The following is a 27,437-nucleotide window of genomic DNA, read 5'->3' as shown; positions in this document are numbered from 1 at the left end:
CAAGATTTTTAATCTTTATTTAGATAAAGAGTAAATAAAATATCTTGAATTAATTTTATACATTGTTTGTTGACTCAGGATGCAATTTCTTGGCTGAGAAGCAGAGGCTGTACAAGGAGCAGAAGAGCTTGAATGAGCAGTAAACTCGTTTAGCGAGGCATGAGAAAAAAGCATAATTTATTGAAAAAAGCTAAGGGTTCTATTTCTTTTAAAATATTAAAAAAGGGGAGAAAAAAGGCTTAGACAACAATTTTACATAGAATGAAACTAACTTAAGGTTGGGAACCCTTGATTTTTATTTAAACTTTACAATTACAAGAAGTCCGGTCTGCTGCAACACCTTTCTCTGTGAAAATGAATGCTATCACACAAAAAGACGGCAACAGTATACAGACTAAACACAAATAATCGAAATTTACTGCTCAGCTCGGATTCCAACCTAGAAAAGAAAAGGACATTAATCCATTGGAGATAAAAGACGTGTAAAGATGTGATAAAAATAAATAGACAAAGAGGAGAAGAAGGCTAAAACATTAAACCAGAATTAATATTAATATTAGAGAAAACCAAATTAATATTCGGTCCACTATGAAGTTTGGGCTTTAAAATACTCAAATGGATGACTGCTTCCTTCGAATGTGAAAGCTTATTACGAAAAAGAAGAACACAAAGTCATATTGGTTCGATACATAAAAAAAAAAAAACTAAAACCGATGCAAAATTAGGATTGCTGTTACTGTTTCCAGTCCTATTGATTTTCTATTTCTTCTTTAATTTAACACATTCAAATTTTGAAAATTCCCCGTTCATTCAGATTGTAACTTTATTTTAAAAGAGCAAATTTATCCAATGCAAGTGCATTGACAAGGGAGCAGTTGAATAGAGCCACTGAAGTGTCTTTATTTGTTGAAAAGCTCCGGGATTTGAAAGCCAAGCTTTCGAAGGTATGTTCAAGAAAAATGAAGGAAGTAATTGAAAATTATGAGGTACAATGATCACTGACTTTTATATTACGTATCAATTACGTATGAAACAAAGAAAAAAGAAGATATGATAAATGAAAAATAAAATCAAATAGGTGAGAAAAAACAAGGATTTAAATCTCCTTGGAGTGGAAGGACGTAATGAAAAAATACTTAGGAGAAATGGGATTTGTTATGAGTGTGTAGTCACTGAATTCAAGTTCCCTGGATAGTGAATTTGCATAATTCTTTAATTTTTGAGATTAGTTGAAAAAAAAAAGAAAAACAATAACAAATCATATTTTGTCAATTTCTCATCGGCTGATGTTTAACCCGTTTTTTTGTCTTTAAAAGATTTATTTGAAAATTATTAAAAAGAAAGTTAACAAAATAGCTTTGTAGAAGAAAAGTAAAGAGCTACACAAAAACTGAAGCCGAACAGGAATAAATTCAAATTATTTTTCAAGAGAAAGACTACCGTAAATCATTATCCATAGATAGATTAAACTCAATACGAATAAGAATAGCAATAAATAATCTATTGAAATAAATAACAATAAATAATGATTAATTGCCATAAATAACCAGGTCTAAAAAAAAAACACCTCAAAGAAGCGTACGGCTAACACCTCCAGTGCCTTCTAAAGGTCAGAACTTAATTTTCACTTTTCTGAGAACAATCTTTATTCCGAGCTACGTATTTTACTTTAAATAACATAAAAGAAGAAGAAAATACCATCATAACCACTATTACTGAAAAGAACAAATAAATTTGGATTGGCACTTAGAGCGTATTGAGCCTAGTATAATACTGACGTTAGCTAAAAAGGCCGGCTCCTTATGTTTCGCCACAATTGGTCCCCAAAAATGTTTATTCGCTCTGGCCTTTAGCCCTCACATGCTTATTGGTATGATATCATGCTTAGGCAGAACTCACAAAAACAAAAATTCTGGAATTAAACCATGCCAGATCCTATGAAATAATAATATATTTACGTTATTAATATGAACATTAAAAGTACTTTCTCGCACAACACGCCGTCTGTACGAAGGGTGTCCAGAAGAAGAAGAAGCTTATTCACATCAATACAAAATGGAAATACAATACAATTATTCCCCCTCAAATGGCTCCATGGCCAAGGATACAAGGGATAAAAAGGGCGTATCAGCAATATCTTAGGAACGGTTTGGTGTGTAAAGTTGAAAGTTACAGAACTTGATGTGACGGGGGGGGGGAGCTATGGTGAACTAACCAAAAGACAACATTTGCATCCTAATGCTACTTCTTCTAACCATACTATTAGTGCTGCTACTGCTACTACTATTGATACTGGTACTTCTACTACTGCTACTAAAACTAAGGGTATTAAGGCGAACATTTTGGGGAATATTGAAATAGCTGGACTGAAGTAGAATGATAGTTATCGACGTGTAGATATTAAAAAAGAAGTTAATTACCTAAGCCTTTTTCAGATCTATGATCCTTTGCTAGTGGGCTCATAACTTGGGGATGGTCAATGATGAATGTTGGGTTTATACATTCCTCTTCTAAAAAGTGACCAACGAGCTATAATAGTTAAGAAAAATTAATTAGTAAGATATGGTAAAATTAATTAGAGATGAATAAGGTAAGGTAAAATTAATTAGAGATTGATAAGGTAAGTTAAGGTAAAATTAATTAGAGATTAATAAAGTAATTTAAGATAAAATCAACTTGAGATTAATAAGGTAACATAGGATAAATTTATTAGAGCTTAATAAGGTAAGATAAGGTAAAATTAATTAGAGATTAATAAGGTAAAATTAATTACAAATTAATAAGGTAAGATAAGGTGAAGTAAGATAAGACTAACAGGAGGTATTAACTACGATTTTCTTCCAGCACATATATATTCTAGCCCAGTTCGCAGTGTTGTCGCTCAACCGGCATCGTAAAGCCGTGACGGTCGACTGAAAAGTGGTATTTTGTGGTATCTTTCTTACTGAAATTAAGTAAAATTTGCGGCATATTTTGATGCCTGCAATACAATATGGCACTGTATATGAAAAAAATGAACATGATCCCCCAGTCCCTTGTTCTGACCACACGAGCTTAGCCCCTGACGAATTCCACTAGAACCCCTGACCTCATCTGTGATATAAAAAAAGGAAAGTGTAAAAACGGTACCTTTACAAGTCGTTTTCAATTCCCCACACTTTCGTTGAGCAGCACTCAGAGCCTTAACTTTGAAAAAATAAATAAATTTGACAGCCTTTCTAGAATATATAGATCAAATTTAACCGCTATTACTGAAGCACACACTTAAAATTTGCAAATGTTAAACATTAAAAATTTGTCTCAGTTTATTAAACTCGGACCCGACAACCACCCTCTGAGTGAGAAAGGTGGGGAAATTATATTCCTTGTCCTTAATGACTTGTGCCCTAGTGAAATCTCAATTCCGTGTCTTGCTCCCTTTGGTGACATTATGTGGATGTGTGTTCGACATAAAGTCTTGCCATCCTTTCAATTTAATTGTCCTGTTTTGTTTTTATTACTCCCCTAATCAGAGATCCGCTGACAAAATAAATTTTATCGACAAATTACATGCAAGTGCTGACTTTGTACCATCAAAATACCCAAATGCAGGAATTTTTCTGATGATCTAAAACTTGTATCTACATGTAATTCTTTTAATTCAAAACATTGTAAAGGCCCCAAATACTATAGGCAATGCTACTCTTTATTTAATTTGCACCAATCTTTCGAACTTTTACAGACCCATATCCACTCTGCCCCTCAAGGGGGTAGTTACCACTTCAGCCTTCTCCTATCTCCGCTGGCTGAAGTTAAACAGTCGTGTTCTATTACTGAAACCTTTTATAGACCTCTTATTGACTCAGGACTCGACAATTTTGGCTCTTGGATTACTACTGAAAATTGGTCCACTGTGTACCAAACAAGCAAGGCTTTGTCCTTCAAAAATTTTTGAGGAGTAATTATGAGTCTCACTTTCCTGAGAAAAAAAAGTAATAAAATGTGTTCTACAGATAAAGCCTTATGTTACTGATACTTTTAAAAACTTTAAAGAAAAAAAAATCTTTTTTTTTCAAGGCAGGTCATATTACTGAGGCACATAGTCTTAAAAATAGCTTCTGATTACTATATCAGAAACTACATCAGACGACCGAAAGTTTGGTAATTTAAGGAAAACTTCCACCACCCATTACCTTGTGTTTGGCTAAACCTTGTCTTAGTTCATTTCCGAAAACCTTTTGACCTAGTTGACCATACCACCCTAATTCGTCCACTACTGGTTAACTTTGAACTTGATTCTCTCTTAGTAAGTATTGTTATTTCGTTTCTTTCAAATAGATCTCAAGTTGTAAAATACGAAAATATTTTCTATGACCTCCTCCCTATATATTGTCAATTCCTCAAGGAACCTTGTTGGGACAACTTTTATTTCTATCTAGTTATGATTAACAATATTGGCAAGGAATTTACCCAAAGTTGGAAATACGTAGATGACTTGTCGATCTTTGAATTATGTCACAGGAATATTAAAAGTGAACCCCTCGAAATCCTAATCCATGTTTCGGAGGAAGCTAAGAATCTAAATATGAAAGTAAATTCCACTAAATCAAAAATAATGACGACAAATTTCTTGAAATCTACACCCGTTTTTCTTGACCCTATCCCAGCCGAAATGCTTGTGAAACATGTTAAGACTCCTTGGAATCACAATTTCAAATAACCATAAGTGGGAAATGCATGTTTCAAATATTGTCACAAGCAAATGTTTCATTATCTATGTTAAAACTGTTAAAATTTTTTAATTGCCCTAAGATGCATTCCCTCCGTGTTTATTTATCATTTATCAGACCGCTATTGGAATATACATATCCGGTATGGCATCCATAACTTTGAAGTGAACTTAGCGACAAAATTGAGTCGGTCAAAAAGCGGTCGCTCAGGATCATCTACAAGGAGAGCAAAATTCCATGCTCCTTCTTCCTTAAATCCGCGCGCATTACCACGTTAAAAGAAAGGAGAGAACAAATTTCTTTGTGTTTTGCTAAATCCGCAATATCTAATCCTCGTACTGAGGAATTTTTTCCCGATTTTCATGACCCTATTAGACCCCAACTCCCCTACTTAGCTTCCTTGGCAATTCCAACGTATTCTCCATACCATTACTAGAGATTCCGAAAAAGATTTATCTCCTTTATTCTGGAGCGCCTTAATAATTCCTGAACAATGTCATGCACCATTTTTTTTTTTTTTTTTTTTTTTTTTTTTTTTTTTTTTTTTTTTTTTTTTTTTTTTTTTTTTTTTTTTTTTTTTTTTTTTTTACAGCATTTGACTTAGAATACGAATTCGGCAATTTTTTTCTTCTAGCCTGTAATTTTGTTTTATCCCCAACCCTTTTTGTTTTCGTTTTTGCCATTAATCGCATGAAGTTCATTTTTGGCTCTTGTGCTGGGATTTTTTTTTCTTATTCTTTCGAGTTAAATTTTATTGACTGCTTTTGTGCTTGATTGGTGTTTCTTCTACTTTTGCCCTACTTTATTTGTTTCTTTTTTTTTTGCTTTTCTTTTTAGAAATATAAAGCGAATTTGGCTCTATTAGAATTCTGATAGCCTTTCTCTTATCTTTATCTATATAGTAAGATAGCCTTTCTTTATCTTATCTCTTATCTTACTATTTTAACAAAAATCCAGTATTTATAAATCAAATAATTTCTTAAACACATTTTATAACTAAAGATTTTTTATAGCGTTGAATTTTACCGTAAAATTCGCGAAAAAAGGTAGAAAAGGGCAAGGAAAGTGACATCCCAAAAGATTCCCCCCCCCATCCCAAAAAAAAAATCAACGGAAAAATACAGCTCTTAATGCTATAATTGAAAGTTTCTTGCCAATTTTTGGTATTCTCTTCCATTTTTAATGACTATTAACTTACCCGAACAATCTGTTTTTCGTTACAATTTTCTGTTTTCCGGAAAACTGGAACTGAAAATAGGAAGTAGGAATAAACTTTAGTCTTTTCTGTTCTAAACCACACTAACAATTCATCCATCAGTTCTTTTTGTCTCCTTTCCCAGTACTATTTCCAGAAAAGCCGCATACACTATCATTTTTATGCTATTTTTCCATTTTCTGGCCATTTTCTAAATTTTTAAATAGGCAAAATATTCACTAGCCATCTCTCATGACCCACACTCTTGTTCATATATCCACAATTTAGGGAAAAGGAAGGACCGTCAAACTGGCATTTCTTCATTTCTACATATATTTAATACTGATTTAATTTTCCTCTCGAACCTAGCTTTATGTTCCAGGTTCCAGATCCGAGAGGTTCCAGGTTCGAACCTTGGCTTTAGCATTAATACAAAATAAGAAGAAAAACTAAAAAAGGTAAAAACAACAAAAAAACTAAAGAGAAAATACGAAAAAACTAAAAAAGCTAAAAATATCGCAAATTTTATCAGGCTCGTAACTCTTTATGGGTAGGACTAAACTTGATGAAACTTATTCATTTAAAATCAGCATAAAATGCGATTCTTTTGATGTAGCTATTGGTACCAAAATTGCATTTTTTTAGAGTTTTGGTTACCTTTGAGCCAGGTCGCTCCTTACTACAGTTCGTCACCACGAACTGTTTGATCGTTACCATGAACTGTTTGAAAAGCTACGAATGGCAGGAATAAACGAGGATTTTTCCAGTCACTGAATACGAAATTTTGATATTTTGGCCGAGACCTCCATTTTGGACGCTTGAGCCGAGGTCTCGGTCGAAACATTTTCACTAATTTTCATTTTCACTGGCAAGAAATCTTGGTTTTTTCTTCGTTACGAAACTTTTTCTAATCTAAGCCAGTATGGTCTCAGAAATTATTTAAAAACTGAACATAAATAATATCTCAAATTGTCCAGTTGACAATAGAAATCATTTATGTACCCTATCAATTGCCAAGAACTAATTGCTTGACGCAACAATATTTGTCCCTCCATGACTAAATTCCGGTACATTCCTTTGAAGATGTTCCAGTACACTCCTAAAGAGGTTCAGGCACATTTGACTAACTAAACCTAAAAACAAAATCGAAGAGAATTAAGGGGGTGATTAAGTGAACTGATGGAACTCGAAAATCCCATGTTAAATTGAAAATTTATATTTAAAAAGTACTCAAGTATTCATTGGCGGAAGATGCCGCTTTTAATATCAGGCCATAGCTTCTTAAAGATGCTACAAAATGTTTGAAAGGATTTTGTTCTATTTCCTCTAATTGCTTAGAAATCTTAGAAAATGTCTAGGGATTTTTCACAAGTGTACTCTATGAAGGATATTGCTTTTGGAACAAAATTGGTACTATCGTGTGCAGAAGACAATAACCTATAAGATGATTGGAACCATTTTTTGATGTATTTTCCTGTTTTCTAACAGTCCCCTAGAATATTTTCAGCTACCTGAAATTTTTACAAGTCGGTTGCCATAAAGAATCGTTTCAGATCGCCGATAATAACCCCTAGAGACGAAAATGACAAGCTGGAATAATCAGCTGCTTGTTAATAGTGTGAAATTTTCATAAATTATTTCAATGCAATGAAGAAACATAGAAATGAGAAATAGTCAGGAGCCTTCAGGAAAGTTATGCACACAAAGCCGAAATCATGGGGAAAATTAAATCAAAGCGAGGTATGGAACTGCGAAACTGCGAGAAATTTGGGGATAGGCTAGTGGATAAAGAACCGAAAAGAGTCTAAGGCGGACTATTGCATGGAAGTTGGAAAGAATGGACTGGTCAACCCCAAACGAGGCCACGACTACTTTTACCAAGTACAATCAGTCAGCTTGAATGTGCTCAGCTATATACTTGCTTTTTCATGATTTTTACCCAGAAAGACTTCTACATTGAAAAGATAGACCGCAATCCAGGCTTTTGGACCGAAAAGATTTTTCCCAAGCTGAAAGGATTCTTCATTGATGCTTTGATCCCAAAGTTCCACAGGGGGTTCCAATACAAGAGCCGTACTTATAAGATTAATCGTCTAGTACCGGTAACAGGAAAATTCATTTTCCTTACATTCTATCCTTCTTTGTAGTTACATACTTAATTGTATTGTCATTTCAAATAAAATACCTTTGTTTATATTGCTTGTCCTCCAACTTTATCAAACAGTTCGTAGTAACGAACTGTAGTAAAGAGCGACCCGGCTCAATAGTAACCGAAACTCTAAAAAATGGAATTTTGGTACCAATAGCTACATCAAAAGAATCGCATTTTAATGCTGATTTTAAATATATTAAATAAAAAAACAAGTTTTTTCAACTGAAAGTAAGGAGCGACATTAAAACTTAAAACGAACAGAAATTACTTCGTATATAAAAGGGGCTGCTTCTTCATCAACGCCCCGCTCTTTACGCTAAAGTTTGACTCTTTCTCCCAACTCTTCTTTTTAAAACAGTAAAAAACTTTAGCGTAAAGAGCGGGGCGTTGATGAGGAAGCAGCCCCTTTTATATACGAAGTAATTTGTGTCCGTTTTAAGTTTTAATGTCGCTCCTTACTTTCAGTTGAAAAAACTTGTTTTTTTATTTAATTTCTGAATGTTTTTGAATAAATGCATGTTTTGATTTTGGCTCTCCGCAGAGTAATAATTGAAACAAAATTTGAATTTTTTTTTTTTTTTTGCTGAATGGCTTACTCATAATTTTGATCGAATGATTTTGGGAAAAAAGAGCGGGGGAGGAAGCCTAGTTGCCCTCCAATTTTTTGGTTAATAAAAAAAGGCAACTAGAAATTTAATTTATTACGAATGGTTTTATAAGTAAAAGATATACGTAACTTATAAACTAGCTTACGTGAAGAATTTTTTATTCTCATATTTTTATTACACATATGAGAGGGTTCACCCCGTCGTCAGTACCTCTCTCTTTACACTAAATCTTAAATTTTGGCCCAATTAATTAAGAATGACCCCTGAATCACAAAAGCCGTAGAATAAATAGTTGACATTACTAAAAACACTTTAGCGTAAAGAGCGAGGTATTAGGAGGAGGTGAGCCCCTCATATGGGTAATAATTTCTGTTCGTTTTAAGTTTTGATGCTGCTCCTTACTTCCAGCTGAAAAAAAACTTTTTCATATATATTTTTTCATTGTTTTTTTTTAATAATGTTAGTAAATCCTGCACTCCCTTCATGGAAATTTTTTTCCCCCATGACCAAGTCCTCGATGGAAAGTTCCCCCAGTATATCCCCCTCTTTTCGAACCCTCTCCCCGACCAAAAAATTCTCCTGAAAACACCTGTACACTTCCCAATAACCATTACTATATGTAAGCACTGGTCAAAGTTTTTAACTTGTAACCCCTCCCACGGAGACTATGGAGGAGTAAGTCGTCTCCAAAGACATAGTTATAAGGTTTTTCGACTACGTTGAATAAAATGGCTATCTCAGAATTTTGATCCGTTGACTTTGGGAAAATAATTAGCGTGGGAGGGGGCCTAGGTGCCCTCCAATTTTTTTCGTCGTTTAAAAAGGGCACTAGAACTTTTTATTTCCGTTTGAATGAGCCCTCTCGCAACATTCTAGGACAATTTGGTGGATACGATCACCCCTGGAAAAAAAAAAAAAAAAAAAAAAAAAAAAACAAATAAACACGCATCCATGATCTGCCTAAAAGTCATAGAACACTACTGTAGAAATTTCAAGCTCCTATCTGCAAAAATGTGGAATTTTGTATTTTTTGTCAGAAGGCAGATCACAGATGCGTGTTTATTTGTTGTTTTTTTTTCAGGGGTGATCGTATCAACCCAGTGGCCCTAGAATGCTGCAAAAGGGCTCATTCTAACGGAAATGAAAAGTTCTAGTGCCTTTTTTAAGTGACCAAAATCTCGGAGGGCACCTAGGCCCCCGTCCCACGCTAATTATTTTTCCAAAGTAACCGGATCAAAATTCTGAGATAGCCATTTTATTCAGCGTAGTCGGAAATCCTTATAACTAAATCCTTATAAGTGTACAGACGTCTTCAGGGGCGTTTTCATTTGGTCTGGGGCAGGGTTGAGAAGAGAGGGATATGCTGGGGAAACTTTTCATGGAGGAAGAAAATTTCCATGAAGGGAGCGCAGGATTTCCTACTATTATTAAAAAAAAAAACAATGAAAAAATAAATATGACAAAGTTTTTTCAACTGAAAGTGAGGAGCAGCATTAAAACTTAAAAGGAACAGAAATTATTACGCATATGAGGGGCTCACCTCCTCCTAATACCTCGCTCTCTACGCTAAAGTATTTTTAGAATTTCAACTATTTATTCTAAGGCTTTTGTAATTCAGGGGTCATTCTTAAGAAATCGGGACAAAATTTAAGCTCTAGTGTGAAGAGGGAGGTACTGTTGAGGGGGTGAGCCCCCCTCATATATGTAATAAAAATGTGAGAATACAGAAGTTCCTTACGTAAGCTAATTTGTAAGTTACGTATGTCTTTAACTAGTAAAATTTATTTTTACTAATAATTTTACTAATAAAAAAATTCGTAAGAAATTAAAAGTTCTAGTTGCCTTTTCAGGTAACCAAATAATCGGAGAGCAACTATACCTCCTTCCCCGCTCCTATTTTTTTCTCAAAATCGTTTGGTCAAAACTATGAGAAACCCATTTAGCCAAAAAAATAAATACCCAAATTTCGTTTTAATTATTCATCTGTGGAGAGCATAAATCAAAACATGCATTGATTAAAAAACTTTAAGAAATTAAATTAAATAAAAACAAGTGTTTTTAACTGAAAGTAAGGAGTGACATTAAAACATAAAACGAACAGAAATTACTTCATATATGAAAGCGGCTGTCTCCTCATCAATGCCCCGGTCTTCACGCTAAAGTCTGACTCTTCCTCTTAACTCTATTTTTTAAAACAGTAAAAAACTTCAGCGTAAAGAGCGGGGCGTTCATGAGGAAGCAGTCCCTTTCATATACGAAGTAATTTCTGTTCGTCTTAAGTTTTAATGTCACTCCTTACTTTCAGTTTTTTTTTTTTTTTTTAATTTAATTTGTAAGAAAACTTTGGTTTTCCAAGAATCCTCGAAGAAAGCTTTCAACTAAGTTCGCTGTTTAGTTTCGAATTAATGAAATGAGGTATTTTAAATAGCCTATCCCTAGGAAATAAAGTGGAAAAAACAATAAATTTTAAAATGCATTCTATGCATGCCGTCACAGTTGCATATACATGGGCATTTTGTACTTGAGAATGATAGTGCTCTTTTGCTCATTTTCTAATCTCCCTTGGTCGGTAACCAAGCTTTGCAAGACACTGTCAAATATATTATTATTTCTCGGCTGAAGCATCTCACCAAAGTAAGCTGTCAATCAAAACCTTTGACAAGACTTGATAATTGGTGCTATTTGAAGTTTTGACAATCGACGATCTCTAGAGAATTAAAAGACAGAAGGGTAACCTTACTTCAATTCTGAAGCTCGATGTTTTCAAGTTCACTTAATCACGGCCTTGATTTAGTTTATTATGAATAGAGTAAATGTTCCTTTCTTATTTTCAACTATTTGGTAAAGATCATCATGTAATAGAGCCTTGCGAAACAAAGTTAAAATCAATGAGGTTTCGCTTTAAAATTTGATTTTGATTCAATAAGTGTGTTCTATTTGTACAATTTAAACTTTAAATTGAACTTACTTTTTAAGGTTTGATGAGTATAATTATTATTCAAAATAAATATTTAAATAAGGAGAAACAGAGGGGGGAGGGGGTCCACTACTGTGTCATCCTCATCATTAGGATGAGACTTAGTATTTTTTTAAAAAAAATTGATTCGATGGAATCAAAAGTTTTTCGATGGAAAAATTGATTGAGTCTTATCATTTTCGTTGTGGGGGGGGGGGAGGTCAAATTTCGACGACAAAATCAATCAGTATATTTCAGTTTAAATTCAATGTGTTTGTTCTATTCGTTCAATTTGGGACTAAATTGAACTTACTTTTTTAAGGTTCGAGAAGTATAATTATTATTCAAAATAAACATTTAAATAAGGAAAAATGGAGAAAGGAGAAGCATGCATTGCTAAGTCATCCTCAACTCATTGCTAAGTCATTGCTAAGTCATCAGAATAAGGTATAATATCATTTAAAAATTGATTAAAAAGAAAATGTTTTATTTTTCTTTTTCTGCCCCCCCCCCCCCCTGTGGCTGAAAACGTCAATTAACAAAATCTATAGCAGACAAATTGTACGAAAAACACTAGCCTTATCTAGCAATCGTGTGGCAGTTCGTGGAGGTGGACATTCTACTTGATGGTCCGAACAAAGTTGATCTAAAAATTCCACAGCTTCAGGCGTATCCAAAGTACTGGGATGTGGCAGTTTCACTTGAAGTCGCTTTTCCAATTCCGGAAACATACTCATTCGCTTAAATAGCGGAGCAAAATCAATTTCTTTGGTAGAGCCATCTGGACCTTCTGGCTGGTAATTTATTTTTAATGTTCCGTGAATGCTTTGGACCATACCTACAAAAGAGGTGCAAAATCAAAGCTGAAGTACTTTGACTGTCCAAAAGACGATGCAAAAATTTAGAAAATTAGAAGAATTTAAAAATTAAAAAAATCAAAATATAACTACCGAAGATCGTGCGTCATTTTGTGGTATTTAACGAAGTTTCGAATAAGAAATTTCAATGACGCTGAATAATCAGTATCGATCAGTTGCATGTTCCAGCTATGAACGATCCCAATGTCAACCAAATTTTAGACTTTGAAAATTACAATTCCATATTTTAAACAGAATCTGGATTAGTCTCAACAGAAGATTCCATGTTTTGACTTCTAGTATCTTATCGCTTCTAGTATCATATCCCTTCTAGTATCTTATCCCTTATAGCATCATATCCCTCCTAGTATCTTGTCCCTGTCCTAATTTGAAAGATATACACTGAGGAATTGATCCATAAAAAAAATTAATACGCATTGTTTTAATTTAATTTATTTCATTTATTCATTTATATCTTTTTTTCATTCATTATTTATATATTCATCATAATTTATGTTATTCATTTATATTTATTATTCATTTATGTATTCATTACATATTCATTTAAGGCAAGGCCTAAAATACGAATTGGTGTGTCAAGTGGGATAAGAATTCCACCTTTATAAAATATTGGTAGGATTCAAACTTGAAAGAACATTTTTCGTCACACTTTTCACACACGTCTGTGTCTTCTGTCTGAACAAAAAAAAAAGTATCATCAGGGATTTTATTAAAACCTGGTCAAAACTCTTGTCAGACGGCAGATATATATATATGAAAAAAAAAACCTTAAAAAGACAGGTAAGAAGAAAAAAAAAGAAGAAGAGTACTCTTCCATGAGGACCTGGGAAATATTATGCTGACCCCCCCACAACCCCTACAAATAATATTTTCCTGTAAGTTTGAATTCAATCCCCCAGCCTTGAGACAAAACAGGACGTATTTGCCAAATTACGCATTAAAGTCCAGAACTAACTACATCAATAATGATGAGTCAATAATATACCCAAGATTCAATACACGTCCAATAAGCTAGAATAGATAATGCGAAAAACCCACTCGCAATGCAAGAAAAAAAATGGGAGGAATAGGAGATAAGAAGGAAATAAAACGGAGAGAAAGAAACAAATGGTTTGCAGTTCCAATAGTCTCCACATGGACATCAACACAGTTCTAAACAACTTTTATTCTAAATGTAAGGATTTTGCTGCTTAATTAATACATTGCAATTAATAAAGTGTGATGTAATTAAACATAATTAATTTATTGCAACCTTTCTTTTTTAAAGAAGATTGCAAAAATTAAAAAGGATAAAAGAAACAAACTATAAGTAAATGAAAAGATTTCAATAGCTTGATATCTCTACTCGAAGATAGAAAGTAAACAACAACGAAAATAAGCGAGAGAGAAACATAAAAATTCCAAGTCATATTCAATTTCCACCCTTTACTACCATCTATGTATTTCGGTGCATCAGCACAAGTGCAAAAAATCACTACCCTTGAGCTAAAGTATTACAAGTAAGTAATCGAATCAACAACACTTCTTGACTACCATGGTCCAAGCAGTAACCTTATAGTATGTTGCTACTGCCAGGTTTGTTCTCTGGGTCCCATTCTATTTAGCTAAGGTCAAACCCACTACGCCACCACCAGGGTCGCCACCACTGTCAGTTTCTAATGATTGCCAACATTTTCGTGGCGCACACCGATTTTCGATGCTATAGTAAAAAATCTGACTGCAGTAGTGCTAAAATAATACTAATATAGCACTTGGTGCTATATAGCACTATTTCACCAACCCTGAGCATGTGCTACAGTACTACACATAATGAAATAGTGCTAAAATAGCACTTTCATGCTACAGGTGACTACCCCGGCCACCACAGTACCTAAAGCGTAAGTATTAAGAGCATCATTACCAATTATTTACCAACATATTTGCCAACTGTTCAAATTATAGATAGAAAAATGGTATCAAGCCCCCATTCTTCACTTTCTCATCTTCCAGAATCCATAAAGCTAATTTACAAATCTCTTTTAGAGCATACACGGACTAGATAAAGATATTTCCTTTTTAAGTAAATATCTGGAAAAACAAACCTCCCATGATCGTCACATAGACATTAACCATATTCTAAACCACTTTTATTCAAAGGGTAATATTTTACTACAAGATTAATTTATTGTAATTAATTTGATCTGATGTAATTAAATTTAATTAACTTATAGCATTAAAAAATCTTATAAAGAAGATTACAAAATTTAAAAAAGGATGACAGAAATACATAAGTAAATGAAAATATCTCAAGAGCTTGATATTTGTGCTGGTAGACAGGAAACAAGTGAAAGAGAAAGATACATATGAAAGAATAGAAAAGAAATAAAAAAAATAAGACAAGAGAGAGAGAGAGAGAGAGAGAGAGAGAGAGAGAGAGAGAGAGAGAGAGAGAGAAAATACAAATCCCTCAGCTTATGAGTGTGTAGTCACTGAATTCAAGTTCCCTGGATAGTGAATTTGCATAATTCTTTAATTTTTGAGATTAGTTGAAAAAAAAGAAAAGGGCCCAGTTTATAAATAAAAACTAAAAAACAATTAATAAATTGAAAATGATTTTGTTGATAAACACAAATTTTGTTTTGTGGGAGACAAGGGAGGAACACTCAACAAGATTTTGCCCCGAGCACAAGAGAGGGCAGAACCACCACTGCTAAAACGAATTGAAAAACTAAGTAAAAAAGAGCTAATAGGTCCGATGGCACTTGTGACGAGGCCGGAAGAGCCAAGAGCTCATATGGTATGAGCTCTAGCAAAACTCTAAGAAACAATAGATTGATTTAAAAGGAAAATCAGAGGCTTAATGCCGGTAGGGATTTAAAATAAGAGCTCTGAGTCACGAGGTCCTACTAAATATAAAAATTAATTAAGATCCGATCACCCACTCGAAAAATTGATTAAAGAAAAAAACGGAAATTGATTAAAGAAAAAATTTGACCACATTCGGAAAACAGCCTGAGCTTTTCTTTTTCGGAAGAAATATAAAAATAAAAAACTTTTTTTCTAGAATTATACAAATCAGGGGAATTAGTAGAGGACAAAACCAGGTCATTTTTATTTCCATCAATGCCTACCTCCCATACTTTCATAAAATAAAATTACTTGTGAATAGTAGTAGCAAATAGTGCAAAAGGGGACTCGACAAAAAAAAATCACTTTCGATAGGCGTCAGATCTCTTTGGTCTCTTCTGTCAGGCTAGCTGTGTCTCAAGTCTCTTAATTGCTATTTTGGCTACAAGAACATCCTTAGGGGGAAGTTGCACCCCCTCCCCGCAAGATTTTTGCTCTTCTCTCCAGATTTTAAAAAATACCTTCCTTATAGTATTTTCACTGAAACTGCCTTTTCTTATACTTCCACTAAAAAAATTGAAAAATGGCATTATTTTCCCTCAAGTAGATTTAAAAATACATTTTGTCCCACTCCCTCTCCAACCCTTAAATTTCATGAATTGACCCTACTTTTTGGCTGAATGTATGTAACAAATAACTAGCTACATAAATCCGTTTTCTCATCTACATAAGTCTATGGTGCAGCCTATGAAAATGAAAACGCTTCTGATTAGCTGCAAAGATATTTTTTCCTTAATGGCACGTCCAGTCTCAAAATTACTACTGACTCTAATGTATACAATAACTCCCGTTGCAACAGGTACTGCAAATTTCTACGATCAACGATTAAACAAATAGAGCTATATTTTGTAACAGTAAGATAATGGTCACTGTAGAAAGTAAAAGTTTTGTCCCAGCTAATTCTAAATATCCTTCTAAATATGAATGAATAGTTTATAATTTTCAAATATGAATGATACTTTTTATGAACTTGGTAGATACCAAGTGCCATAAAAAGTATATATATATATATATATATATATATATATATATATATATATATATATATATATATATATATATATATATATATATATACTAGCTGTTGGGGTGGCGCTTCGCGCCACCCCAACACCTAGTTGGTGGGGGCGCTTCGCGCCCCCCCCAAGCCCCCCCGCGCGCGTAAGTCGTTACGCGCCATAATAGTTACGCGCCATTGTAGTTGTGTCCCTATGTCCCACCTGTGAATATAGATATATATATATATATATATATATATATATATATATATATATATATATATATATATATATATATATATATATATGGTTTTAACTACGTAAAACTTATACAACATTCTTTGCTGTCCCATTGTCTATAGATATATATATAGATATATATATATATATATATATATATATATATATATATATATATATATATATATATATATATATATATATATATATATATATATATATATATATATATATATATATATATATATATATATATATATATATATATATATATATATATATATGGTTTTAACTACGTAAAACTTATACAACATTCTTTGCTGTCCCATTGTCTTTGCATATAAATAGATTGTCAGGTTTACCGACTCTTGAACATGCAACATATAATGGTCCATGGGAAAACAATCTGTATTCAGATCTATACCTCATGATTCTAATGATTGCCCTTGAGCTTTGTTGATGGTGATTGCTAATCGACCATTCCCTGTCCCGGTGTCCCGGTCGTCATTTACATCCCCCTGTTTCCCCCGGTGTCCCCGTTGTAGTTGTGTCCCTGTGTCCCGGTCGTCATTTATATTCCCTGTGTCCCGGTCGTCATTTGTATCCCGGTGTCCCGGTCTGTATATACATTCGTTTTTTAGTTTTGTTTTTCTCCTTTATTTTTTTCCTTTTTTTTCTTTTTTAGCTTATTTAGATTTTTAGATTTTTTAGTTTTTTTATTAGTTTTTATTTTTTTTTTCTTTTTAGTTTTTTTGTCCCGGTCGTCATTTATATCCCCCTGTTTCCCCCGGTGTCCCCGTTGTAGTTGTGTCCCTGTGTCCCGGTCGTCATTTATATTCCCTGTGTCCCGGTCGTCATTTGTATCCCGGTGTATTTTTTTTTTATTAGTTTTTAGTTTTTTTTGTAGTTTTTGCCTTTTTTTAGTTTTTTCAGTTTTGACGTCACCTGATCCAGTTTTTTCAGGTGACGTCACCTGATCCACGATCCACAGATCCACAGACAACTTATTTTTATATATATAGATAGTTTTTTTTTTTTTTACTTATGCCCTGGTCGTCATTTATACTCCCTGTGTCCCGGTGCTTTGTTGATTGCTAATCGAACATTCCTTTTGTCCTGGTCGCTTTCTCTTTGAGTTTCGTCATTTATTTTTTTCTTTTTTAGTTCTTTTAGTTTTTACCTTTTTTAGTTTTTTTTAGTTTTTTAGATCAAAATTTTTTTTAGTTTTTTCCTTTTTTTCTTTTTAGTTTTTTATTGGTTTTTACCTTTATTTTAGCTTATTTTTCAGTTTTTTCCTTTTTTTTAGTTTTTTTTATTTTTTATTTTTTTTAGTTTTTTACCTTTTTTTAGTTTTTTTAGTTTTTTTTTAGTTTTTTAGCTTTTTTACTTTTTTTATTAGTTTTTAGTTTTTTTTTGTAGTTTTTGCCTTTTTTTAGTTTTTTCAGTTTTTTTTTTAGTTTTTTATTGGTTTTTACCTTTATTTTAGCTTATTTTTCAGTTTTTTCCTTTTTTTTAGTTTTTAGTTTTTTTAGTTTTTTATCTTTTTTTTAGTTTTTTTAGTTTTTTTAGTTTTTTAGCTTTTTTATTTTTTTTTATTAGTTTTTAGTTTTTTTTGTAGTTTTTGCCTTTTTTTAGTTTTTTTAGTTTTTTAGCTTTTTTATTAGTTTTTAGTTTTTTTTGTAGTTTTTGCCTTTTTTTAGTTTTTTTAGTTTTTTAGCTTTTTTATTTTTTTATTAGTTTTTAGTTTTTTTGTAGTTTTTGCCTTTTTTAGTTTTTTCAGTTTTGACGTCACCTGATCCAGTTTTTTCAGGTGACGTCACCTGACCCATCCATCCACAGACAGACAACTTATTTTTATATATATAGACTAGCTGTTGGGGTGGCGCTTCGCGCCACCCCAACACCTAGTTGGTGGGGGCGCTTCGCGCCCCCCCCAAGCCCCCCCGCGCGCGTAAGTCGTTACGCGCCATAATAGTTACGCGCCATTGTAGTTGTGTCCCTATGTCCCACCTGTGAATATAGATATATATATATATATATGGTTTTAACTACGTAAAACTTGCGAATATACAACATTCTTTGCTGTCCCATTGTCTTTGCATATAAATAGATTGTCAGGTTATCCCCCTGTTTCCCCCGGTGTCCCCGTTGTAGTTGTGTCCCTGTGTCCCGGTCGTCATTTATATTCCCTGTGTCCCGGGTCCCGGTCATCATTTGTATCCCGGTGTCCCGGTCTGTATATACATTCGTTTTTTAGTTTTGTTTTTCTCCTTTATTTTTTTCCTTTTTTTTTCTTTTTTAGCTTATTTAGATTTTTAGATTTTTTAGTTTTTTTTATTAGTTTTTAGTTTTTATTTCTTTTTAGTTTTTTTGTCCCGGTCGTCATTTATATCCCCCTGTTTCCCCCGGTGTCCCCGTTGTAGTTGTGTCCCTGTGTCCCTGTCGTTATTTATATTCCCTGTGTCCCGGTCGTCATTTGTATCCCGGTGAACCGGTCTGTATATACATTCGTTTTTTAGTTTTGTTTTTCTCCTTTATTTTTTTCCTTTTTTTTTCTTTTTTAGTTTATTTAGATTTTTAGATTTTTTAGTTTTTTTATTAGTTTTTAGTTTTTTTTTCTTTTTAGTTTTTTTGTAGTTTTTACCTTCTTTTTAGTTTTGTTAATTTTTTTTTTTACTTGTGTCCTGGTCGTCATTTATACTCCCTGTGTCCCGGTGCTTTGTTGATTGCTAATCGAACATTCCTTTTGTCCTGGTCGCTTTCTCTTTGAGTGTCGTCATTTATTTTTTTCTTTTTTAGTTCTTTTAGTTTTTACCTTTTTTAGTTTTTTTTTAGTTTTTAGTTTTTTTAGTTTTTTACCTTTTTTTAGTTTTTTTAGTTTTTTAGCTTTTTTATTTTTTTTATTAGTTTTTAGTTTTTTTGTAGTTTTTGCCTTTTTTTTAGTTTTTTGTCCTGGTCGCTTTCTCTTTGAGTGTCGTCATTTATTAGTTTTTTCCTTTTTTTTTTTAGTTTTTTATTGGTTTTTACCTTTATTTTAGCTTATTTTTCAGTTTTTTCCTTTTTTTTAGTTTTTTTTTATTTTTTATTTTTTTTAGTTTTTTTACCTTTTTTTAGTTTTTTTAGTTTTTTTAGTTTTTTAGCTTTTTTACTTTTTTTATTAGTTTTTAGTTTTTTTTTGTAGTTTTTGCCTTTTTTTAGTTTTTTCAGTTTTTTTTTTAGTTTTTTATTGGTTTTTACCTTTATAGTTTTTTTAGTTTTTTAGCTTTTTTATTTTTTTTATTAGTTTTTAGTTTTTTTTGTAGTTTTTGCCTTTTTTTAGTTTTTTCAGTTTTGACGTCACCTGATCCAGTTTTTTCAGGTGACGTCACCTGACCCATCCATCCACAGACAGACAACTTATTTTTATATATATAGATATACTAAGCCTTGGTAACACTAATCCATACGCACTCCACAAATCCAACTGCACTACACAGCTTGAAGGATTAATGCTCGTTTCCTGTACAAGTTTCAGTTTATTATTTCTGCTCTCCTAGGCTGTTAGTATGTCAATGAAAGATACAAAATTCAGTCCATTCACCAAATTAAATGTCTAAATTTGGTGCATCGATTTTTTTTTATTTTCTAATAGAAAAAAAATGTTGAAAAAGGAAAGATTTTCGCAGTTTAGGACTTCTGTTAGAAAACATCAAAGCAATTTATTGATTTTTATTCTTGGGGAATGGGTAGATCTTAGACTAATGATTCTAAAAATACAAGTATCTTGCCATTTTGGTACAAGTAGACTAGTCAAAAAATTAGTCGTTTGAGAGGGAAAATATACCTTAAAACAAGACAGACAAGCAAATATAAATGTAGAGGATAATAAGGAAGGACAGGATGCCGGATTAATTTCAAATCCCCAAATGAAAGATTAAAATTAAGAAACGAAGAAGTGTGCTCCCAACGAAATACATCACATTTATGTGATGGAATACATTCCTGCGTTATATGGAAAAACAAAAGAAAACTAAATAGGCTAGTTATAGGTTAAATAGTTATGATGTACAAGGATATACAAAATAAGTGGCAAATTCTTGTTTTTGATTGGAGGCTAAGTAGTTGAAAAAAGAACAAAAAAAGAAGATCAAATGTAAAGAAACTCAGAGAGCAACTGCTGACAGTTGTAATATAAAAAATCAAAAGTTGAAAACAATATTGTCAAGGGGCTCTTCAATTTACATGACTGAATTAATTATTTCAGGTACATTTTCAGCTTTTAACAAAGAAACCCAAAATCTGATATAATATGACCAAGGACATCTTTTTTGTGTGAAGATCGTTTCCTTTAGATACAAAACCACCTTATTTAGAAGCACAATTTGAGCTAAGGCTCACAATCAGAAAATATTTAAAATCATGTTCGATAAAGAAGATAGATTCAGAATAGCTATTGAGATTCCTTGCGAATGCAAGTTTCCTTTACCTTACAAAAAAAACTTTCAAATTAACACGGTTTACATACAAAAGGGGAGGCAATGCATAAAAGACGAAGTCTCTATCATGTGAGGATAACCATGACACCTAGTTTGAAAATACTAGTCAAACTATTGCTTATCTCATGCTTGAAAATGCTAGTTTTGAAAGTGTTTAAAAATTGAGAGTGTTTAAAAAGTCACATATTGGATCAATTCTTCAAAATGAAATAAATTTTCTTCTGGAAAGGGGGTCCCTTTCATGTTTCCTGCTGTGTATGTATGTGATTGAATAGTGTTCTTTCCATCAAGTTAATATTTGTTGGTACTTGTGTATTATTTAGAACACACTCAAAAAGTGAAGCTAGGTTCTTTTGTAAAACAAACTTCAATGCAGGTACATTTTAATTAAATATTTTATATATAGAGGTGGTTAGGTTAAGTTAGGCATACACGGACTAGATAAAGATATTTCCTTTTTAAGTAAATATCTGGAAAAACAAACCTCCCATGATCGTCACATAGACATTAACCATATTCTAAACCACTTTTATTCAAAGGGTAATATTTTTACTACATAATTAATTTATTGTAATTAGTTTGATGTGATTAAACTAAATAATAACTAAGTAATAACTATTAAAGTATTAAACTAAGTAATTAAATTTAATTAACTCACTGCATTAAAAAATCTTATAAAGAAGATTGCAAAATTTAAAAAAGGATGACAGAAATAAATAAGTAAATGAAAATATATCAAGAGCTTGATATTTGTGCTGGTAGACAGGAAACAAGTGAAAGAGAAAGATACATATGAAAGAATAGAAAAGAAATAAAAAAATATAAGACAAAAGAGAGAGAGAGAGAGAGAGAGAGAGAGAGAGAAAGAGAGAAAGAGAGAGAGAGAGAATATAAATCCCTCAGCACAAGTGCTCAATATAACTCTCCTTAAGCTAGTCGCCTCGTCACAAGTGCCATATGAGCTCTTAGCTCTTGTTTATTTAACAATCTACGTTCTAGTACTCTTTTACAGCATTTTAATGTTAAAAAAAATATTGCTTTGTTGCAATATAACGTTAAGCCTTTTGTGGTATGACGTCATATCCCAAAGCAGCGACTTTTAAAAAGATACATGTTTTAGTTTGTTTTTTGGTTTTGTCGAAAGGTACATGTGTAACATCATCTGGTATACGAAGAATGGAGATTTATTAAAAATTCCATTTTGTTTTAATATTTTCTTTCGTTAAATACAGAAGGCACAAGATATAGCAATTTTCCTTCAAATTCTTCTTCGTGATTAGAATAGTATGGAGACTCTTTCGCATATCTCGTCATAAAAAAATTCGAATTCATAAAAAAAAAAATAGTGACAAGTCAAGGAAGATCTCGGCTTACCAGAGACCATTTCTTCAGCTATCTTCATTAAATCATTGTAATCAGCATAAGCCATATAAAACTCACAAGTAGTGAACTCAGGATTGTGGGTCAAATCTATACCCTCATTTCTAATTTTGTTAGGTTAATCCTAATAAAATATATCTAAGTATGATATAAAATATAATACCTTTTCCACCCCTGTCTCTTGTATAAGTCCAGAACAGAAATAGTTTACCCACTTTCAAAGCTCATCAGAATATCTATTGATAGCTCAAAGCTTCCTGCAGAGTGGAGAGTGCCATATATTACCCCCATTCACAAAAAGGGAAGGAAAGATTCTGCAGAAAATTACCGGCATATTAGTATTACCTCTGTTGTTGTTAAACTTCTTGAATATATTGTAAACAAAGCCGTTATTGAGCATCTTGATCAGAATCATCTTCTCAGCAGCTCTCAACATGGTTCCCAATGCAACAGATCAGTTAACACTAATCTGTTTGAGTCATATGACTATATTACAAAAATACTAGGGTTGAGAATCCCTGTTGACATGATCCTTCTTGATTTTTCAAAAGCATTTGACAAAGTTTGTAATAGGGAGATTTGAGCTTAAGCTACAATCTATTGGCTTGGAGGAAAAAATTCTTGAATGGATTCTGAATTTCTTGAGCAATCATGTTCAGCATGTAAAACTGTTTGATGCAGATGGCAATCCTATTCTCTCCTCCTCTCAGAATGTTATCAGTGGGGTTCCACAGGGTAGTGTTCTTGGCCCCACCATGTTCAATATTTTCATAAATGATGCTCCTCAAGCACTTAAAAGCAGGGTGATGCTATATCCTGATGATTCCAAGGTAATTGGTCCAGCTAGCACTCTTGAGGATACTTCCCAACTTTAAAAAGACCTTGATCTCCTTAGTGTGCGGGCGAAATCTTGACTACTCACTTTCAATGTGTCAAAATGTCATTTTTTACACTTTGGGCATAAGAATATCAATACAACTTACTCTTTATGGTCAGCTCATTTCTTCAGTGTTGGAAGAACGTGACCTAGGAGCAATTGTCAACAATCATCTTAGATTTAGCACTCATGCAAAGAAGGCAGCAGCATCAGCTAGCTCATCACCAGGGCTCATAAAAAGAACAATTTCCTCCTGTTCTCCTAATATTCTGAGCCTTTTGTATAAAGGACTTGTTCAGCCAAGGCTTGAGACAGACATGGTCCTTGCATCCCCCTTTTTCAAAAAAGATGTTAAAATTCTTGAAGATGTCCAGAGAAGAGCCGCTAAAATGGTGAGAAGACTGCATGAGCTCCCTTATCCTACAAGGCTATGCAAGCTGAAACTCCCAACTCTGGTTTATAGAAGAAGACAAGGTGATGCCATTCTGGTTCATAGACTTATTAATTCAAAGGCACTTCCTGATCTTCTTCCTCTGGCGTCTCACAACTCTCATACAAGGGGACATAACTTGTAGTTATCCAGGCATTTCTCCTCAAAGTGGTAACGCGCCCATTTTCTTACCAACCGTATTGCCAACCTCTGGAACAAATTACTACCAGATACTGTTGCTGCCCAAACCACAGACAGCTTTAAGGACCATCTTGACAACAAATGGTCAAAAAAAGAATGGAAGTATAACTGTGAAGCACTTGAATCAGCAACATCAAACCACTAGTCAAGTATATGTGTTCAACTGTGTCTCATATATTATCAACTCTGGAGTTTCTACAGGGAAAAATCCTTAGATTGCTCCAAGCTGCAATTTAAGGTAATTTAATTTAAGGTAATTGAGAAACAAATTTGGGCTATATATTTGCACAGTAAGGGGGTGAGGGTAAACTACAGTGGGTCTACCTGCAAAATATGTTAGTTATAATTATTCTGAATATAATGAAGTAAGAATTGTTTTCTGACTTCAAACTGTGAAAAAACTTTACCCCCACCCTTCCTATTGTACAAGTATATAACCCAAACTATTTATTTCCCATCTATTCAGTCACTTCTCTTTGTCTTTTCTCATGCTAAGGTGAAAACAAAAAACTAGCAAAAGGAACGTTACAATGCATGAACAACTTGAGTGGTGGGGGGGGGGGTATATCATACAAGTAACATTATTTTTTTAATAAAAAAAAATTAACTAGGAAACATACACATTTTTTTTAATGTCAGGTTTCAACTTTCTTTTGTAACTATTACAATTCATTTTGTTTTGGAAACATTGGATGATTATTTCAAGGGTCTAATAAAGAATTACTTTCTTGCATCATTTCTTATTTTAGCTCATTCAAGGCACATTAGTCAAATAATATTACTTACCTTTTTAGGGTTGCAAAGGGATCATTTACAAAAAAGGAAGGGGGGAACGCACTAAAAAAGGGGGGAAATTGATAACCAAGCTCAAGAAGTGACTGTAGAGCCCAGAAACATCCATGCCTGTCTCTTAGAAGTGAGGAAGTAGTTTTCTTTACACTCTGTCTATTGGAAACATTCCTACTTTCTTCCAAAACAAGTATGTTCCCTTCCTAAGCATTTCAGGGACAAATACAGAGAAGGGAGTGAGCTAAGGGCCCAACTATTACTATTCCTAAATTGCCTGGAATTTCTGGGAGCATCTTATAAAAATTATCAGACAAAATTTGTTTCTTTTTACTGCTGCACCTGCCACCCTGAAACATATTTTTATGGCTGGCTCTAGGGAGGAAACTCATATGTATGTGCTTACAACATATTAAGCCCAGATCATATAGGCTAATCCAATATAATTAAAATCCAAAGGATTTTACTATAATTATTATATTGGATAATTAATCCAATATAATTAAAAGGAAGGAAGCATCATTTTTCCAAAAGATTGTTTTTTTTTAATTTATCATTTGAAATAGTTTTAAAAGCTGTTGTATGGCTATGGTGCATTAACTTGAGATAAAATCTGACCAAAGGCAAAAGAAAACTGTTTTTGCTGTAAATTGTAACTGCCTGAATCTAGGGGTGGGGTATGATAAGCTTAAAGTTGGACAAGTAATAACGAATTCAACTGTCAAGTCAATATAAAAAAGGGAATTGTTTTGCCGCTAGAATTGTTTAAATTGTCTTAATAAGCAACGCATTAGAAAGCATTTAACAATCAGTAAGCAGTTATATTTTGACTATACACAGCACTATTTTGAAGGAGCTGATAGTCAACAATAAAACCAAATCATGAAGAGACTGTAGGCATTAACCTATGCTTAGAAAATACTGCCTAATTTTGGACATGATATCTCAAAGTTAGAACATAGCATGGAAAATATCTAGTGAATAACATTTCAAGGAAATGTACAGAAAAGTATAAATAAAAGTAACAGAAGTATATACTTTATTTCATGCTTTTATAAATAACACAAATGCTTTCTAAAAATACAACCCCCCCCCCCCTGATGGTCCTAGATAAATTACTAAAATAGCCAAGCCTATATACAAAACTGAAAGAAGAACATTAAAACATTAGGATTCTTGCTTTATAATATGCCAGAATGTTTCTATTGGTCACACCGTCATACTTTTCTTCTATTTTTCTTGACATTTCTAAATGATTTTAGTAACTATTTTAACTAACTATTCTATTGCAATCACTTGGGTGGAATAGTTTTCACATATCAATAATGCAAGGAACCCATTTTAACAGACATGGCACATCATGAGATGAAAGACAGTGAAGAAATATACCATTTAAGGCTATATCAGGAAGTATCAAAGGGGGGGAGGGGACACATTACCAATAGAGTGATCATGATATTTGGAAAGAGCACTTATAGATATTTAACTTGGACTATTTCCATTGGTGAAATTCTAGATTAGGGGATTCTGTTCATCTTTGGAAAGATGTTGAGCAAGGTAAATGAAAATCAGAAATGGATTCAAGGCCTTCAGTAACCTACAAGAAGACATTTTAAATTGCCTGCCTTTACACTTTCCCTATCCCAAAGGGCACAGGCTTGTGATCACCTTTTAGAATTGTTGTGTAAGAAAAGTGAAACCTTGAGAAACAGATTTACTGCCCAAGTGAGACACAACATAGGGTTGTTGAGTCTTATGTCTGGTTCATACCTGATATAATAGGTTTTAAAAATTTGTAAATCTATTTCTTAAATTTAGGAAAATGTGTTTGTGTGGCTTATAATCCTATTGAAATAAAAGGAACTGTATTCCCAAAAGCTAGAGCAGTTGAAAAAAGCATGAAACATAAAAGTAAGGTGAAAACTATTTTTTGCTAAAATTTAGATAGGTGTAGACCAGTTACTTATACAATCCCAAGGAATAGTGCCTTCCCAATGTATTTTAGGGTTTAGATTCATTCCTGAAAGTTTGATTTACCTAAATAAACTGTTTCCCAAGATGGCAAGAATCCCTTCAAAAGGAAAAAAAAGAATTTTGATTTCATTAGCCTATTCCCTTTGGATTGTGGTCATGCATTAGATATTTATTCAGAGTATCTAAATAATAAGACAGAGTTTATCATAGACATTTAATCTAAGGCAACTGTTGTGAACCAGTATAATTGTAAAGGCTAGGATGTAATGGTAACTTTTGTTTATGCTTAAACGTATTCTTAGACTGCACTTAGTTTGCTCTTTCTCCTTTTGCTCTTTCTAAAGATAATAATAAATTTACTGGAAGGGGGTAGAAACTAAAGTTTGAACTTCAAAATACCTTCCTGGGATATAGCCTATTTAAGCCTGTAGACCCATCCCTGAAAGTTTCATTTTTCTAACCTAACCCCTTTCTGAGATACACAAAAATTTCTGAGTCACAAAACTAGAATTTTACCAAATCCATTTCTTAGGGATAGTCTCTTTTTTGTGTGATGAGTGTCAAGCTAAATAAAACAGAATCCTTTAGAGTTGCTAGTCAGTGGTGATGTGGAGCCATTGGACTCAATTGTATCCCTCTTTGTCATCCATAGTTTTATAGTCCAACTCTTGACAACATCAATATTAAAGGCA

General features: G+C 33.0%; 1 protein-coding gene across 1 annotated transcript; it reads right to left on the bottom strand.

Moving 5' to 3' along the window:
- Positions 1-22,526, bottom strand: LOC136036597 (lysine--tRNA ligase-like). Its single transcript, XM_065718903.1, has 4 exons — positions 22,472-22,526; positions 12,199-12,458; positions 2,421-2,529; positions 1-439 (listed from the first exon to the last, which is right to left on the bottom strand). Exons 1-4 carry the CDS (start codon positions 22,524-22,526, stop codon positions 423-425), a joined length of 441 nt encoding a protein of 146 aa, XP_065574975.1. The 3' UTR covers positions 1-422.
- Between the last annotated feature and the right edge of the window lie 4,911 nt (positions 22,527-27,437).

This window comes from Artemia franciscana, chromosome 15, assembly GCF_032884065.1.
Source record: "Artemia franciscana chromosome 15, ASM3288406v1, whole genome shotgun sequence".
Classification (NCBI taxonomy): domain Eukaryota; kingdom Metazoa; phylum Arthropoda; class Branchiopoda; order Anostraca; family Artemiidae; genus Artemia; species Artemia franciscana.
Note: the sequence above shows the minus strand (reverse complement) of the source record. Positions and strands in the feature narration are given on the sequence as shown.